Here is a 17,036-nt window from a genome sequence, read left to right on the forward strand (position 1 = left end):
TTTTTAATTCTGAATAGACCCCTTTTTTTTACACATTTTACAAACAAAAGCATGATAATCAAGCTTATTTTAAATGCAGCTTTAGAACGACGCATTTTGCAAGCGTTTCATGCTTAAAGCACAGCCTGCAGAGTGAAAGCATGTCACATAAAAATTAATAACTGTGACTATAAGCAACATGACATGAGAAATAAAGAGACGTTTACCTGGATACTGACTGAGGCATTTTTAAAGCGGCACTCTTCTCTTTGTCACTTGGCTCAGTCAGAGGGTCGCCCAGCCCAGCGGCTACTTCATCCCCGGATGCTAACCCGTCCCCCACAGCCTCACCCCCTTCATCTGAAGCCCCCCTGTCAGTAATCTTAGCCGGAGTCCTCTCCTCGCAAGTGGAGGAGGGAATTAGTGGAGCAGGACCCAGAGTGGCGCCCCCTTCTGGAACAGCGCCACATAACAGCTGGTCTACAGTGCTAGGCTGTCTAGCTGCTCCTCGGTCTTCAGACCCGGGCTCTTCATTGCCCTTCGCAGACCCCTCTCTCGCGTCGCTTGCTGGCTCCAGAGTTGCTCTGCTCTCTGAGGGGGAGAGCTCGGATCCTACGGTGGATCCTGAACCTTCAGGCTGGGGTATAGGCTTCATGAGGAGGGACACCTCGGCGCTTTTGAGCAGGAGGCCCAGGCAGAAGGTGAAGGGTTTGTGGTCGGCGGCGTGGTGGGACGCGTCTTTGCGCTCCCTCCTGGAGGGCATCTCCTCCAGATCCTGCTGGAGTGTTTGCTGCAGGGTTTTGAGGCTGCGCAGAAGGTGCATCAGAAACACATACTGCTGATGGCTCACCTAAAAAAAAAAAAAAACACAAACAGGAAAGATTTAAGCCTCTTTTCAAGGGTGGGGAGTCATCGCAGGTAAACAATTACAGACCAATTTCTAAATTATGTATCCTAGCAAAAATTTTTGAAAAGTTAGTTGCAGATCAACTAAAGATTTTTTTAGATTCCAATTGTATTTTACAAAATGTACAGTCCGGTTTTAGAAAAAAACATAGTACTGTTACTGCAACTTTAAAGGTTTTCAATGATCTGATCCAGACTCATGATAACAAAAAACATTGTGTTGCTTTGTTTATCGATCTATCAAAGGCATTTGACACAGTAAATCACACGCTTTTAATTGAAATTCTACACAAAATTGGGCTTTCACATCAAGCTACCATGTGGATAGTTGATTACTTGTCAAACAGAACCCAGAGAGTCCAATTAGCTGGCTCCACGTCTTCTAATTTAACTATTTTAAATGGCGTACCTCAAGGCTCAATTCTGGGTCCACTTTTATTCTCCATTTATATAAATAATTTGTGCGTCAACTTGTCAAATGCTTTTTATCATTTTTATGCTGATGACTTAATAATGTACTGCAACTCTTCATCATTATCACAGGCACTACAGTATTTACAGTCTGCTTTTAATGTAGTTCAAACTCGGTTACAAACTTTGAAGTTGGTTTTGAATGTGGATAAGACTAAGGCAATGGTTTTCTCCCACTCTGCTAAACTACCAGAAATCCCTCTATTCCTTACCACTGCAGTAGGTGCACAAATTGAGTTTGTTAGTAATTATAAATATCTTGGTGTTATTCTAGATAATGAACTTTCTTTTAAAAATCATATAGCAAATCTATTACGAACATTGAAAATGAAGATTGGGTTTTATTATCGAAATGGACCGTGTTTCTCACTCAAAGCTAGAAGTAAATTGGTTGCAGCAACATTCCTGCCACTTCTGGATTATGGAGATGTTTTATATATGAATGCTTCAACCAAATGTCTGAAATCTTTGAATACTGTTTATCATTGTGCTTTAAGGTTTATAACTGGGAGTAGACGTTTGACACATCATTGTGATTTGTATGCAAAAGCTGATTGGCCTCCTTTAAGTGTTCGGAGAAACAATCATTTGATGATCCTGATCTATAAATCTCTACTTGGACTAACACCAACTTACTTAAGCTCTCTTTTGCATAGATCTAGTAGTTCACATGCTTTACGCTCAAATAACTTTATCCTTCTACATGTTCCTCGTGTTCGAACTGATAAAGGAAAGAAAGCATTCAGTGTGTTGGCTCCTGTAGCGTGGAATCAGCTCCAGTCTGAGCTCAAGATGTCAGAAACTATTTCATTGGACTTATTTCGAGCGGTTCTTAAAGATAGACAACAAGCTTGTATGAAACAGTGTCACTGCTTTTAAATTGTTTTTATTGTTTTATATTTGTGCATATGTATTAATTGGTTTTATTTTTGTAACCAGGTTGTAGTGTTTTTGCAGATTTCTGCCCAGGTCCCCCTTGAAAATGAGATCCAGATCTCAACAGGGTTTACCTGGTTAAATAAAGGAAATAAAAAAAAAAAAAAAAGCGCCTGGTCACAATAAAAGCAACTAATAAAACCTTTATTATTTTAGTGAACGACAACACAAACATACCTGAGCGCTTAAAGGTTTCTGTACGTGCACCAACAGATGGACGTCTGCGTCGTTACTTGATGACGACGATGAAGAGCAGGAGCTGGGCAGGCTGTCCAACGAGTGGGGTTTATGGAGCCCGTTGCTCTGCAGCAGTGTTGAATTGTTGCAGAGAGACGACGCCGGTGCGCCGTCAGTGCTGTAATACTCCTTCAGCATCCGTTTCCTCTGCAGACGCGCGACCGCCTCCGCCGACGAGCTCCTGGACAGTCCCGCTCCTGCGGAGTCTTTCAGCCTCTCCTGATGCTGGACGAGCTTTGCGGGCTGACAAGCCCACACGGTGAGGGGGAACGAGTCCACGAAGGGCTGCGGCCGGCCTTTGCCCCCACGGGTGCCTTCATAGTCCACCCAGAACTGGGCAAAGTGCAGCGCCCAAAAGTCCGTGGCGGCGGGCATCTTGAGAGCGTCGGTTCCCATGGTGGGAACGTCCAGTCCCTGGTGGACGTTGTGCAGCTTGGTGTCGTGTTCGTGGGCGTGCTGCTGGAAGACGGGGTGGAGGATGGCCACCGAGGAGGGGGAGCGGGGGAAAGAGCAGAAGGACGGCGAGAAGAAGGCCTCCCCTTCGAAGGCCTGCAAAAGGGCCTCGAGGTGTGAGCGGGTGCAGTTGGAGGGGTGTCGGGTGTTGGTGGCGACCATCTCTGACGTCTGGATGGAGATGGAGCGAGGCAGGTCTGCAGGGCAGGAGGCATCCTGATCAGTGGGAACCACCACCTAACGCAGAGCGAGAGATAAAACAGCCAATAAACGCATGCGAGGAAACATTTTTCACACACCAAACACAACGTAGCGCAGAGTGAAGCTCTCACTTTCAGCATGAGGCCGTCCACCCTGATGTCAACGTGCTCGTCGGGCTTCTGAGAGTCGTTGAGCTTGTAGATCTCCATGAACTGCTCCAGACTCTGCCTGAGGTCGAGGGCGAAGAGGTTGATCCACACCAGGCTGCGAGGATCCAGGACCAGCTGCAGAGCGTTGAGCTGGGCGTACAGGTTGGGACAAGGGACTGCCGGAGCAGAAGATGTTGAATTTAACGTCAAGTGTTGATATAAAGGGAGGAAGAAACGGAGAACGGATGGAGTTAAAGTCTTACTGGGGTAGTCTTTCCCATCAGGAAAGTAGTATTCTGTAAACTCAACATGGATGGCCGGCATCTCTGGAGGCAGGTACAAGGACTTCTTATTACAGGAGATCATGGTTTTGGGGCTGGAGCGCCGCTGGTCTGCTGTTGACACCTTCAGAACAACGAGGTCCAGAAAAATCAATGTTAGGGGGGGGAAAAAAAACGCCTGTGTGGCTTCAGCTGGTTCATACACAGCGCCTTACACAGGTATTTATGCATCTTGTCACCTTTACCCCATAAACATCTATGCATTTTTATTGGGATTTCATGAGAGAGACTCGTGACGTCACCCTGTGAATGGTGGCATGATGCTGCGGGGATGCTTTTCTTCAGTGGGTACTAGTAATTTAATGCCATTTAAAGCTGTAGAAAAAAAATGTACTGCCATATTTTGTGCACTATACGTCATTCCGGAATATAAAGATCGACCGATACAAGTTTTGTAACAGATTATTTTTGAAATGGGTCAGTAAATGCGCCGATGTTTGAGAGCGACATAAAACGGTGATTAATGTTCCTCTCCAAGAGAAAACCTCTCGGTGTCAATAGCTAACAAGCTAACTGTTATTAGCTCAACGCACACTACGTCCACGCTGTGTCCACTACGTCCACAAGCCGCCTGACACAATACTCCTTGCCCCCCAGTTTTGTTTTGTTTTTTACTAAATGTTATAGTCCGTTACATTGAAAGTTGTGAAAATTACACTGAAACTAGACCGTGAGCTTAACGGAGCTACGTGCTAAGCTAACAGTAGGGCACATGTGTTTGAGAGCAACATATGAAACATCAGTAAGGCTCTTGAACTCATCAGCGAAGTTGTAAACCGCCCGGACAACATACGCTAATGCTAGCTATTATTAGCTTCATGAACAATCTAGTGGCGGGGTTCTGTTGCGGTCTACACCCCCGTTGCACCATGCAACGCTCCGCTGCATACTGAAACAGCAAAACAACATTGTGTTCAGTCTTTGTTGTCTATAAGTTAATGTTTCAATACATTTTTAAGTGGTACAGGAGCAGCATGGTTTTCACAAGCCTAGAGAGCCCTCTTGTGGCTATAGATGGTAATGTTTACTCCTTGGGTCATGTTGGTCAGTATGAATTAACATTTAACAGCATTTTATATGTTTGATATATGTAGCACCTGACTATAAGTCGCAGGATCAGCCAAACTATGAAAAATACAGTAATTATATAGTAATTAGACAAAAGCATGCCAAACTTCTCACATTTTGTTTTCTTAAATATTTAATTTTGCTTTTCATTTCACTCCTTATGTTGGTCACATGAAATTTTAAATATTTAACACATGAAAAATCCTAAAAATGTTTGATACGGTTTGCAAGGCACTGCAGGGTGTGTTGCAGTGACCTGGTAGATGCTGAAGTCTGCCATCCTGAGAACAATGGAGCTGGACATGAGCTGGGTCTTTGGAGTCTGAGGGGGAGGAGGGCTGAAGGAAGCGCTGGAGGAGGAAGTGTTAATCTTACCTGGAGAGAAAGGAGGAGACAGGAAAGCAACAAGAATAAGGAAGGAAAAAAAATAAATGAAATCGCACAAAGGAACACAGAGACAAACTGCAGCCACTTTGAGTCTTCAGCGAGTGTGCATCACCGCACCCGGTTGTGCGCACAAATACACACACACGCGCACACAATGGTACCTGGTTCTAGGCACCAGCAGCACTGGGGTGGAGGTTTTGTGTAGGGGCTCCAATCTAAGAGTCCGCCATCTGCCTCCCTAAGCCCTACTTCTCCTTCTGCTCTCTCCTGACCTCCTAGAGGTTCATAAACCTCGTCCTTAAGGGACACTGAGGGACAGAAAACCCACAGGGATGATGTCCTGCTGAGCCATTATTTATCGCACGTGCTCAAAGATGCTGGCTCACCATGACGCGGGGAGCTGTGCGCGGCGACCGGGCCTTGTCGGTCTCTGACTGCGAGCTTCAACTTCTCCACGTTGGCCTTGAACTCGTCCAGCAGGCTTTTCGCCCAGCTCTCTCTGGTCTTAGTGGCTTCGCTGTAGTGCATCCAGTGGACGCAACTGTCCCCTGAGAAAAGAGGCGAACACGAGACCGGGTAGGTGAATGTTTGCAGTACGGGTTCTTCTTTTGGATGTTACTAGAAAAGAAACAGAGGCAACATGCAGAAGAAGGAAGTAATAAACTGATGACTTTACCTGCTCGGTGAAAAGGATAGTAGTCGAGGGTGATGGAGCTGAAGGAAAGCTGCATCGCTCCACCTGTTATCCTCCTATTGGTGGCTTTGGAGTAGGAAATAAAAAAAAAACAACGATAGGATGGATGTCAAAAGTAATAAGCTGCCATGTTTTTTCTTTTTCATTCAGACCTGTGATAGACCAACACAAATAAGTCCATCATCATGAAGTGGAAAGAAAATGATTCCTAAGAGGGCAATAATGTGGAAGAGCAGCAAGAAAGTCACGGTTTATTCTCTAGCAATGAAGGGGAGACCAAAATTTTACTTTTGACATTTATGAAAATTCTTTGCACTTCGCTCCAAACACCCCACCCCCAAAGCAGAGCAAGTTGGTGGCAGCGTCATAATATGTGGATGCTTTTCTACAGCTGGGACCAGGAAGCTGATGGGATCTAAACTCGGGGTCATCCTGGAGGAGGACCTGTTGCAAAAGGCATGAAGCTAGGGAGGAGGTTCAACTTCCAGCAGGACTGCGACCCTAAATATAAGGTCAGATCTGCAAGGTTTAAGAATAAAGCAAGTTTGAAAGGTCCTGATTTAGTTCAGACCTAAAGCCACCTGAGAAATTGGGGCAAGAATGGGTCAAACTGCATCTCATGGATGTTCTCTGTACAATCTGACTGGGCTTGATTACTTTTGAAAGGGAAAAGGTCTTTAATTCTTTAGATGTGGAAAGCTTTTAGAGACGTAGCCAAAGTTTTAACACTTTATTTGTGACTTGCAAAAATGAGGCATTATTTTCCTTCCACTTTAAGCTCTACTGCATCTACTTTGCGTAAATATTTTGTCCGTTTGTTCTTGTAAGCCACAGTTTCTGATACCTTTGTCCTTGGCGTGGATGTCATCACAGATGTGCAGGTCCAGATGTGTGATCTGCAGGTGGTGGGAGGTCTCGCACACATCGTAGGCGCTGAACAGCTTGGCCATGGATGCGCTCTGGTCAGCGGCCGTGGACGTCTGCTGGGTGCGCACTTGTTGGGCTGTAGGGGGCGGCGACGACACCTGGTGAACACGGACAGAATCTTTTAACGCTTCAGCAGGTTTTTTTTATGTTTACCGTTTCTCTCAAGGTGTAATTAAGTGCTAAAAGTTGTTGTTGATAAGCATAAATGCTTGAATTTAGTGGTTACAGGACCCTTCATCAGGTACAGATGTGTCAATTTAATGCCATAAACTATTTTTATTGCAGTTGCATTATCCCTCACAAAATAGGAATTTTGAATACCTACAGTTTCCAATCAAGGTTTTAACATGATTTTTTTTTGTACTGTTACTGATCCTCCTAAAAACTGTTTTAACAAAAACACCATCCACAATATTGTCGTTATTGTATGTTACTGGAACACTTATTTGTTTTGGTAACTTTTAGCTTCCATGGGGTATAACATTTTTGCAACACAGATGCAAACAGACAAGAAAACAGACCATTCAAGTAAAGAAAACGCCTATTTATCTTACAGTGTTTCCCCTACCATTGTACAAGAGGGGCGCTCCCCGCCAACATTACATAGTTTTTCCCATGTCGTTCTGTAAATCAGCAGCTCTCTTTCCTCCATTTAACTTGAATATTGCGTTTTTACATGAATATTATCAATATTGCGCAACATTTTTTCCCTTTTCTGATAAATTCATTCTCTGTTGCTTTGGAAGTTAACTTTAAGGTAACACTTTATTTAAAGGGGTGTACATAAGACTGACATTACACTGTCATAAACATGACATAACACCTGTTATGAACATAAATGACTCTTTATGAATGTTTAGGACTGTTGTCATTAATTGTCATTCGGTAAATTATGACACTATTAAAGCAAAGTTGACATTGTTTAAAATGTCTTTGTTATGACAACTTGACATTAACAGAAGCAAAGTTTAGGGCTTGATTTGGGATTAGGTTAGATTTAGGGCTTGATTTGGGATTAGGTTAAATTTAGGGCTTGATTTGGGATTAGGTTAAATTTAGTGCTTGATTTGGGATTAGGTTAAATTTAGTGCTTGATTTGGGATTAGGTTAAATTTAGTGCTTGATTTGGGATTAGGTTAAATTTAGTGCTTGATTTGGGATTAGGTTAAATTTAGGGCTTAATTTGAATTAAGGGCTTGTCATAAAGCAAAGTTGACATTGTTTAAAATGTCTTTGTTATGACAACTTGACATTAACAGAAACAAAGTTTAGGGCTTGATTTGGGATTAGGTTAAATTTAGGGCTTGATTTGGGATTAGGTTAAATTTAGGGCTTGATTTGGGATTAGGTTATATTTAGGGCTTGATTTGGGATTAGGTTAAATTTAGGGCTTGATTTGGGATTAGGTTAAATTTAGGGCTTGATTTGGGATTAGGTAAAATTAAGGGCTTGATTTGGGATTAGGTTAAATTTAGGGCTTGATTTGGGATTAGGTTAAATTAAGGGCTTGCCATAAAGCAAAGTTGTCATTGTTTAAAATGTCTTTGTTATGACAAGCCCTTAATTTAACCTAATCCCAAATCAAGCACTAAATGTAACCTAATCCCAAATCAAGCCCTAAATTTAACCTAATCCCAAATCAAGCCTGTCATAACAAAGACATTTTAAACAATGTCAACTTTGCTTTAATTGTGTCATAATTTACCGAATGACAATTAATGACAACAGTCCTAAACATTCATAAAGAGTCATTTATGTTCATAACAGGTGTCATGTCATGTTTATGACGGTGTAATGTCAGTCTTATGTACACCCCTTCAAATAAAGTGTTACCAACTTTAAATTAGCTTGTCATTCAAGATATGAATCTAGTCTACAACTCTGTGTTTTTGCCACTGTCACGCCCGTATATCCTCAATGTGGGACAATAAAGGTGTCTCTTATCTCGTCTTTTAATTACATGGGTGATGTGAGATTTGCAGTGCTCATCTCCTTCCCCCAGATGGCGTGTCAGAGCAGATTTCAGACCTGAAGTGACTGTGAAGGGAGAATGCTGGGAGGGTGACTGGTATGAATTTAGAGTATCAGGAAGAAGTTTTGCCATTTAACAGGTTAACCTGAACAGGAAATGAACTCAGACCGTGGACGCAGCAATCAGAGACAGAGAGGGCAGCAGACGAATGGCATAAAATCAGCACAGAGAAACATTCACCACACGCGACGTGTTCAGAAAGTCTGAAACTATTTGGAACATGTGCGATGAAGGTTTACCTGATCGTCTGCAGCCATGCTCTTCCTCTGCTGGGCAGACTTCTCCATGGCCTCGCTGAGGGACTTTGCATACTGCACCATGGCTTTGAGCTGGGAGTCAGTCAGCACCCACAGCAGGTCGTCCAGGATAAGAATCAGCTTTGAGGCCACCACGTTGCAGTCCTTTATCTGCACCAGGGAAGAAAAAATAAATAAAAAATACACTTGTAAAAACATGAAACGTGCAGATGGCATCTAATAAGCTTAACAAATCTTTTCAAGGCAATTTATTAACTCCTATTCAAACGCTTCGGTGTGTGTGTGTGTGGTTCTAACCCGTCTCTTCAGAGTGACTCTGATCTTCGACTGGTTCGTGATCAGGCGGATGGGGGCGCTCAGCATCTCGTGCTCGGCGCTCTGGATGGCGTCGGCCTCGATGCGGATCATCTGCCAGCTGATTTCTTTGAACGTCAGGATCTGGAGCGAAAAAAAACACGGCAACGAACCAGAGCGCTGTAAACAAGGCCGGCCTAATCAAACCCAATTGACTCTGAAAAGAGCCGGCGCCCACCTCCCCCCTCTGGGGATCCTGGATGCGGGTGAATCGCAGGTCGCTGATGCTCCAGCTGGTGTTGACGCTGTACACCTGCAGCTGGGAGAGCTCAAAGGAGGCGTTGAAAGCCTTGGCGCTGATCTTGATGACGATGGAGTTGATGGATAACGATATGCCCTCCACCACCTTCTCAGCGAAGCCGTATTCGCTGTACAGACGACAAACATGGTGATTAGCAGCGCTTAAAGTAATACAAGGCAGCGTGTTTGTTTTTTGTATAGAAATTCATCTTTAAGGCTACAAAACCAGAGCTTTTTAATTAGATTTAGTTATATACTGGTGCATCTTCCTGCTTTGGGTCAGGGTTTATGAAATTGCACTAATAGAGTGTTAGAGAGCCCATTCACCTGGTTTAAAAACAAAAGCTCACCTTTGACCAGATGCTGTCGCGATGGGAGACGGACCATTAGGTGGGCGGGGCTCATCACACGTGCTCATTTCCATGATCACCTTATCCAGGGTCTGAAAGAGAAGGCATAGCTTTACCTTAAAAACAAAAACCTGTTCTGTACTGTCAGCTGTCTCCACCGTTAGGCTGCAGCAGCTTTTATCATGAAAGCAGACAGAAGCCAAAGACTCCCGTTTAAAGGGACACAGAAAACAAAAAAATGACTGAAGGGAAAACGTCGAGAAGCAAAGAGGAAGCAGAAAATTTCAGGAACCTTGTCTGTTGGCCCCGTTCTGTGTTTGGTGCGCTAATGTTTACATATTTAGTCCTTTTCCTGCTGTGAGACAAACCTTTTCCACAATCTCCAGCCTTTTACAGCCTCCAACCCTGCGTTTAGCTCCCTTGGTCTCTTAACAAAGTCTAATTTAGCTTCCCTGCTAAAGCAAAGCCTTCCCCACAGCATCATACTGCCACCACCATGCTTCACATATGAAGCAGGGCGGTCAAACTGATGTGCAGATATATTTTCTGCACTTAAAAAGCTAACATGCACCTTTAAAACGTGATTAACCCTCTCCTCTCCTACAGAAACACGGTCATGTTGTGATCCTATCAAACAAAAATGCTCTTAAATGATGCATTTTGAGAGTGTTTCCTAACAATGACAAAAAAACATGTTTTTAGACACTTTTGTACATAACAAATAATGGAAAAAAATTAAAGCATGGTGGTGGCAACTTCTTATCCAGGGGGAAGATTTTCTGCTGCTGCAACAAGGTGGTAAAACGACAGCAGCCGACACAGCGGTTCTTTAAGTAAACCTTCAGAGTTCTCTAGAAACTCAAAATCATCTTCAAACATGTCTAAAATAGCAATTTAGAGGCTTTAGGAGTAGTCTGAATAATCTTGAGTGACCTGAGCAAAGGTCAGACTTGCTTCTAATTAAACAATCTGTGGAAAGATCTTAATAACACTTTCTATTGACGGTGCCCATCTAACCTGACTGAGACTGAGAGGATCTGCAGAAAAGAAAGTGGAAGGAAACGCCTCCAAAAAAAAAAAAAAAAACAGGTCTATCAAGCTTGTAGGGACATACCTACGAAGACCTGAGGCTGTGATCGCTGCCAAATGTGCTTTAAACAAAGATTAAACCATTGCTGCAAATACACAAGCCAAAATATCTCATCTTTTCGGTTCCAGTTGTGTAAATTTTTTTTTTTTATCCCCGAACAAAAACTGTACTCAAGCTGGTTTTAGATGAACTCTGTATTTGATGGTCTGTGCCAACAAATAAAGGGGTGTGAATACTTTCTGGAGGCCTTGTATGAGCTACATGGACAACATCCAGGTGTAGAGCCCATGTGACTGCTGGGACGGAGACTGTTAACCTGACACCTGCCCCGGGAAAGATGGCCGCCACGGCAAAGACACAAAGAAGGACCGGCCTATCGAAGCGACCAGCAGCGTTTTTTTAGGATTAAAACTACTTAAACGCGTCATAGAGTTGGGTGTATGTGGCTGGAAGAGCAGGTAAGTTTAACTGAACGGTCCTAAAATATTAGACACTTTCAAATATATTAATCTGCCTTAAAATATATGACATATGATAACGAGGGCCTGTTGTTGAGAGATATGTGACAATAAGATAAGGATAACTAAGGGCAGAAGATGATTCGCTCTGGTCTGGGGCTCAAATTATCCCTCTACAACAAAGATGCACAAAAAAAAAAAAAATCTTCTTTTTGTCTGAATGGGGTTGGTTCAAAAGTCTGGTTGCCCAGATATTATTTGAGAAAAACTTCTTTATTTCTCTAGAGAATGTCTAAGATCACCTTTAGTCTGTCCTGCCAATTCTACTTTAGTTAATTTTCTTTATCCATAAGCAGAGCTTTTAAAAAGTTATTTTTTTTGCAGACTGAATTATCTAAAAAAAAAAAAGTAAGAAACAAGAATATAAACTTACCAAAGAAATTGGGTGCGTCTTTAATTTTGTCCACGGTATCTGCAAGTAGAAAAAAAAAGTTAAAGTTTAAACAAACAGGGCACTAGAGCCAGCTGAATTACAGCCCACGTCAAATTATATTGTAGAACGGATGCAGGGCGTGTGTTCATTGGCAGCTTTTATTCCCACACAGTCACAAATCAGGGTTTGATGCTCAAAGTGGATTAAAAACATTTCACTCGCTTTGTTTGGAACAGAAATCTTGAGAGACGCCAGCAGGGGGCTGCTAGCTCACAGAGGAAAACCAACTATAATATTCTTGGCCAGTCAGCTCAGAAAGTGAAACTCACACATTATATAGAATCATCAAACATGGAGGGATATATTCCAAGCCTTTGTTTCTTGTCACTTTGATAATTATGGGTTGCAGATAATGAAAACCCAAAGTTCAGTGTCTGGGAAAATTAGAACACTGTGAAGAAAGTAAAAAAAAAAAAAAAAATGGCGTCACATCCTGATCAGCTAATCAACTCAAGAGGTTTCCTGACGTTAAACGGCATCTCGCTCTGAGTCAGCAGGCGACACAATCACAGGGAAGACTGCTGACTTAGATGTCCAGAAGACGGTGATGGACACCCATCAACAGGGAGGGTGGGGGGGGGGTGTGGGGGGGCTATAAAAAGGCAATGCTGAAGAAGCTGGTTGTTCACAGAGTTCTGTATCCAAGCAGATTAACAGAAAATTGAGTGGAAGGAAGAAATTCTCCTTTTTCATTTGGGAAATGGAGGTCCCAGAGTCTGGAGGAAGAGTGGAGAGGCACAGAATCCATGTTGCTTGAAGTCCAGTGTGAAGTTTCCACAGTCAGTGATGGTTTCTGGTGCCGTGTCATCTGCTGGTTCTGGTCCACATTGTTTTCTCAGGTCACCAGTCAAACCAGCCGACTAACAGGAAACTCCAGAGCACGTCATGCTTCCAATTTGCAGGCAAGCTGTGTGGAGACGCTGATTTTATTTTCCAGCAGGACTCGCCACCTGCCCACGCTGCCAAAGGTACCAGAAGCTGGTCCAAAGACCGTGGTGTTCCTGTTCCCGATTGGCCAGTGAAATAGAAAGTCTATGAGTTGTCGTCAGGAGGAAGATGGGAGACACCAGACCCAACGAGGCAGATGACCTGAAGCTATCAAAGCGATCTGGGCTTCCATCACACCTCAGGAGTCCCACATGGCCTCATTGACGCCGTGATTCATGTAAGAGGAGGCACACCCAAGTACTGAGTGCAAAGACATGTACCGACTTATCAAAAGCTTTACATTTGTACTTAAAAAAATCCTTTCTTGATTGGTCTAATGTGAATGTTCTTTACCTGTAAGCTATAATCATCAACGTAACAAGAAATAAACACTTAAAATATGCTACTTTATGTGTAATGAATCTCTGTAAAATAACAGTTTCACTTTCTGAGATGACCAGCAAAAATATTCCACTTTTACGCAATATTCACCTTTTTTTTAAATTTATTTTTATAATAAAAAGGAACCTGTATAAGTTACATGCATCAGAAATGGAAAACTGCTCCCAAATCTATTATTGTTCTCATAGTGGCAGCAATGTAGAAATACTTTTAAACATTAATGCGTCTTTTAATGCAGCAGCATAATCCCACACTGATATTTTTGGAGAAATCCAACATTTAACTTTAGTAGATGTATTCATGTGGTGGGGGGGAAACCTCCCTGCTTGTATAACTACTCAAATTTTCAATAAAATTAATAAAATTTGAGCCTTTTTAGGAACCTTTAATTAGTAATTCATGACTTCTTGTTTTCCTGGGATATAAATACGATAAGACAAAAAGACCAATTTCTCTTCAGAGACTTAAACGAGAGAATGAAGCATTAAAATACGGCATGCTGAGCTTCATATATCAGGAGAAGGCTCCCTTAAACCGTTCCACGTCCAAAGTCATGAGTCCAGAGCAAAAGTAAAAACTTTGGCTTGTAAAAAAAAAAGAAAAAAAAAAGGCTGCATTAGGAGACAAATCTATCTACTGAGGACTGTAAAGGAGGTAAACACGCTCACTGCAGCAAAGACCGGCATCTTGAGGTTGTGACAACCATTAGATGCCATCTACATGCTGTTTTTTTTTTTTGTTTTTTGGAAATGTATCAGAAAAAAGGCTACATGTTATGTTTATGACTGGTATTTTGACTATGAATGCTTTTATTCTGGTCTCTTCCCCCATTGTAAAGGTAATTATTTATACCTGGATTTCTGGTATAATCATACATGAGGTAAAAAATAATATATATAGTCTGTTATTCAACAGTAAAGCCTACAACTTCCTTCCTTTCCAATGCGTCATTGTGATGCCGACTTTATAAATAATGAAGTTAAGAAAACAAAAGGTTTTTCTGTCCTACTGTAGCAAACATAAATAAGAGGAGTTTTGTTAAGGGTCTTCCACATCAGACGTATTGCTAGGAACGGTGAAGGATCCGTAATGCTGTGGGCCTGTTCCTCTTCCAAATACCTCCCTTGTTACTACATGGTGAACTTTTTGAATCAACAGAACATTTTAGATTAAAAAAAATAGCGTAATCTGAAGGAAAAATTAAAATGGGTTGTCAATCCCTCTTTTGGTCTATAGTGAACCACAGAATATGGGTGAATAAACCCAGAAATAGTTCAACAGACCTTCCGTGGTAATCTCATGACTCAGACCTGTCCTGCAGAAAACCAGTAGAGGAGCTGAAGGGAGAAGATTAATAAACGATGACTCAAAGATCCTCCTTTTGGTTTGCTACAAAGATGTGAGATGTTGTAGAAGACCAAGTGCTGCCCTATTGGGAAAGGTTCATTTTGGCATTGAAGTATTTCCTATCAAAGGAAACCGATTTAGTAATAAACCTGAAATGGGCTGTGGATGTACTGTTTTATAGTCTTAATTTAATCAACAAATATCTTCTTTTTGCATAATTTTTAGCTGAAAACGACAGTGTTGGGTTTATCTCCACAAGAGGAAGATGCATCAAGAGACGGGGAGCTGAACATGTGAGGAAGTGAGATAAACATCTGTGTTCTCGTATTTTACACCAGCTTAAAACCGAAAACTTCAAGAAAAAACTATTAAATGTATCCAAGCAGCAAAAACGGTTTCCATTCACCAGCTCCACCTGTCATAAAGAAATCTGCCTCCGACTCCAAAATGCTTCCAGTAAATGATTGCAGCTGAAAAACTGCTGCGGGCGGCAGAAATACTCAGGATAAAAGGAGGGCAGCAATGGGTGAACAAAGGACGGTGGTTACTGCGCTGCTCCCTGACAAAATGGCCACTAAAAGAGAGCTAAAACAATTAAAGAGAAAGTTAAGCAGAGAAAAGGAGACGCGGTGGAACGTGGACCTTGGTCTGAGCAGATGTGCAGTCATAGGTTATAAAGCTTCTCTCAGCTTTTCCAGGGTGTGCCAAAGTCTGCTCTTGGGCTTGACCCACAGCCAATGAGCAGGAAACCGTTGGAGACCAAAGTCATGCATGATGTAGCTGGTGTGCATGTAAACACAGAGCAAGGCAGACGTTTGGGTAGATCAGGGGAGTCAAACATACGGCCTGCGGGCCGATTCCAGCCCGCTGAACAATTTAGTCCGGCCCGGTGGCTAAATGCATTATCATTATTCAACAAAAAATAATGTCCTGTCTGGCAATGTGGCAATAAGAATTGTTGTCTTAATGCCAAAAAGAGCTCATCAGATTTGACTTTCACAAGTGGAGCAGTACTGCTTTTGCCATAGTGCTCCGCTTGATTTATGAATGTGAATAGTTTTATTATGATTCATGTGGGGAATATCTCAAATGATATGGACACTACAATGGGAAAGTAGGAGAGGAAAGGAAGAACAAGAAGAAAAAAAGAAAAGGTGAAAGAAAGAGGAGATAAAAGGAAGAGAATGATAAAACAATTATTGAAAAAAAACATGTACTTCGTTTAATTGAAAATCTGCAGTTCCTATATTGTCCACGAGGGGCGCTGTGTTTTAATCAGCAGATGGTAGCACTGAGCTTCAGATGTGGAAAATTGATTTTAAAATCATTTCTTAATTTTTATCTGTTTGATGTATTTTGTCATGCAAGACAGTGTTTTTAAGTTCCAAAAAATGTGAATAAATGTTTTTCAACATTGTACAATCACTGTGATCAGTTCTTATGCATAATGCACAAGTAAATGTTTAACTGAGTAAAAGTACTGTTGAAATTGCACAAACTTTTCTTAAAAACGCTGAGGTTATTCATAATATATTGTGTAAAAGTTAAATAAAAATCAACAACAAGTCCACATTTATTGGTTCTATTTAATCTTGCAATGAGTTTACTCGTGTGGCCCTCTTGAGATCAGATTAAGATTAATGCGGCCCCTAAACCAAAATGAGTTTGACACCCCTGGGGTAGATGAAATAATGGGCGCTGAGGATGGATGGATGGATGGATGGATGGATGGATGGATGGATGGATGGATGGATGGATGGATGGATGGCGTGACAGAGGGATGCTTTTCTACTGTTGCTTCACTTGAGTCTTTAAATAAAACCATGTAGGGCAGAATTTCACTTTAAATGCTGAACTATCACCAAAAAAAAAAAGAAAAAAAAATGACCAAAGCCCTCACCCTGATGGCAGCCTTGTTGCAGAACACGCGGTTGATTGCCAGCCAGGTGGGCAGGTCCAGCAGACTCTGCAGGACCTCCTCGTCCAGCTCCAGGTTGGTCAGCTGGCCTTCGCCCTTCAGCGTGCTCAGGTTGATCTTGTCCGGCGACAGGTTCTTAGCAAACCTGCAAGACAACGGGGGCAGTGCCGAGCTTAGCGCAGGATATTTATAGAAAAAAAGGAGCTGTTGGCAAACAGTCGCTACCTGATATGCTGCTGGTGCATGAGGTGTTGATACAAAAACAACCACATCTAAAGGGGCTGGGAAGCGGGCTATACGGCCAATTAAACTGTCTGTTTTTGTCATTAAGGTACATTTCCTCAACAGGGATCAGGGCCGAACCAGATTACCAGGGTAGAAATGTTCCATAATAAAAAGCCGGGGTAAGAAGAGCAGCA

At 42.3% G+C, this 17,036-nt stretch overlaps 1 protein-coding gene across 1 annotated transcript in view; it reads right to left on the reverse strand.

The window, feature by feature from the left end:
* Positions 1-206: 206 nt before the first annotated feature.
* The window catches only part of LOC105931166 (UHRF1 binding protein 1-like), a gene marked incomplete at its 3' end in the record, with an annotated part of 29,476 nt that continues 12,646 nt past the window's right edge, over positions 207-17,036 (reverse strand). The window contains 15 exon segments of the mRNA XM_036149156.1: positions 207-829; positions 2,470-3,219; positions 3,315-3,508; positions 3,596-3,737; positions 4,998-5,116; positions 5,290-5,436; positions 5,515-5,676; positions 5,805-5,888; positions 6,667-6,847; positions 9,021-9,188; positions 9,336-9,476; positions 9,571-9,760; positions 9,983-10,074; positions 11,964-12,002; positions 16,600-16,762. Coding sequence (XP_036005049.1) covers positions 207-829; positions 2,470-3,219; positions 3,315-3,508; positions 3,596-3,737; positions 4,998-5,116; positions 5,290-5,436; positions 5,515-5,676; positions 5,805-5,888; positions 6,667-6,847; positions 9,021-9,188; positions 9,336-9,476; positions 9,571-9,760; positions 9,983-10,074; positions 11,964-12,002; positions 16,600-16,762 — 3,195 coding nt within the window.

This window comes from Fundulus heteroclitus, chromosome 17 (assembly GCF_011125445.2).
Source record: "Fundulus heteroclitus isolate FHET01 chromosome 17, MU-UCD_Fhet_4.1, whole genome shotgun sequence".
Lineage (NCBI taxonomy): Eukaryota > Metazoa > Chordata > Actinopteri > Cyprinodontiformes > Fundulidae > Fundulus > Fundulus heteroclitus.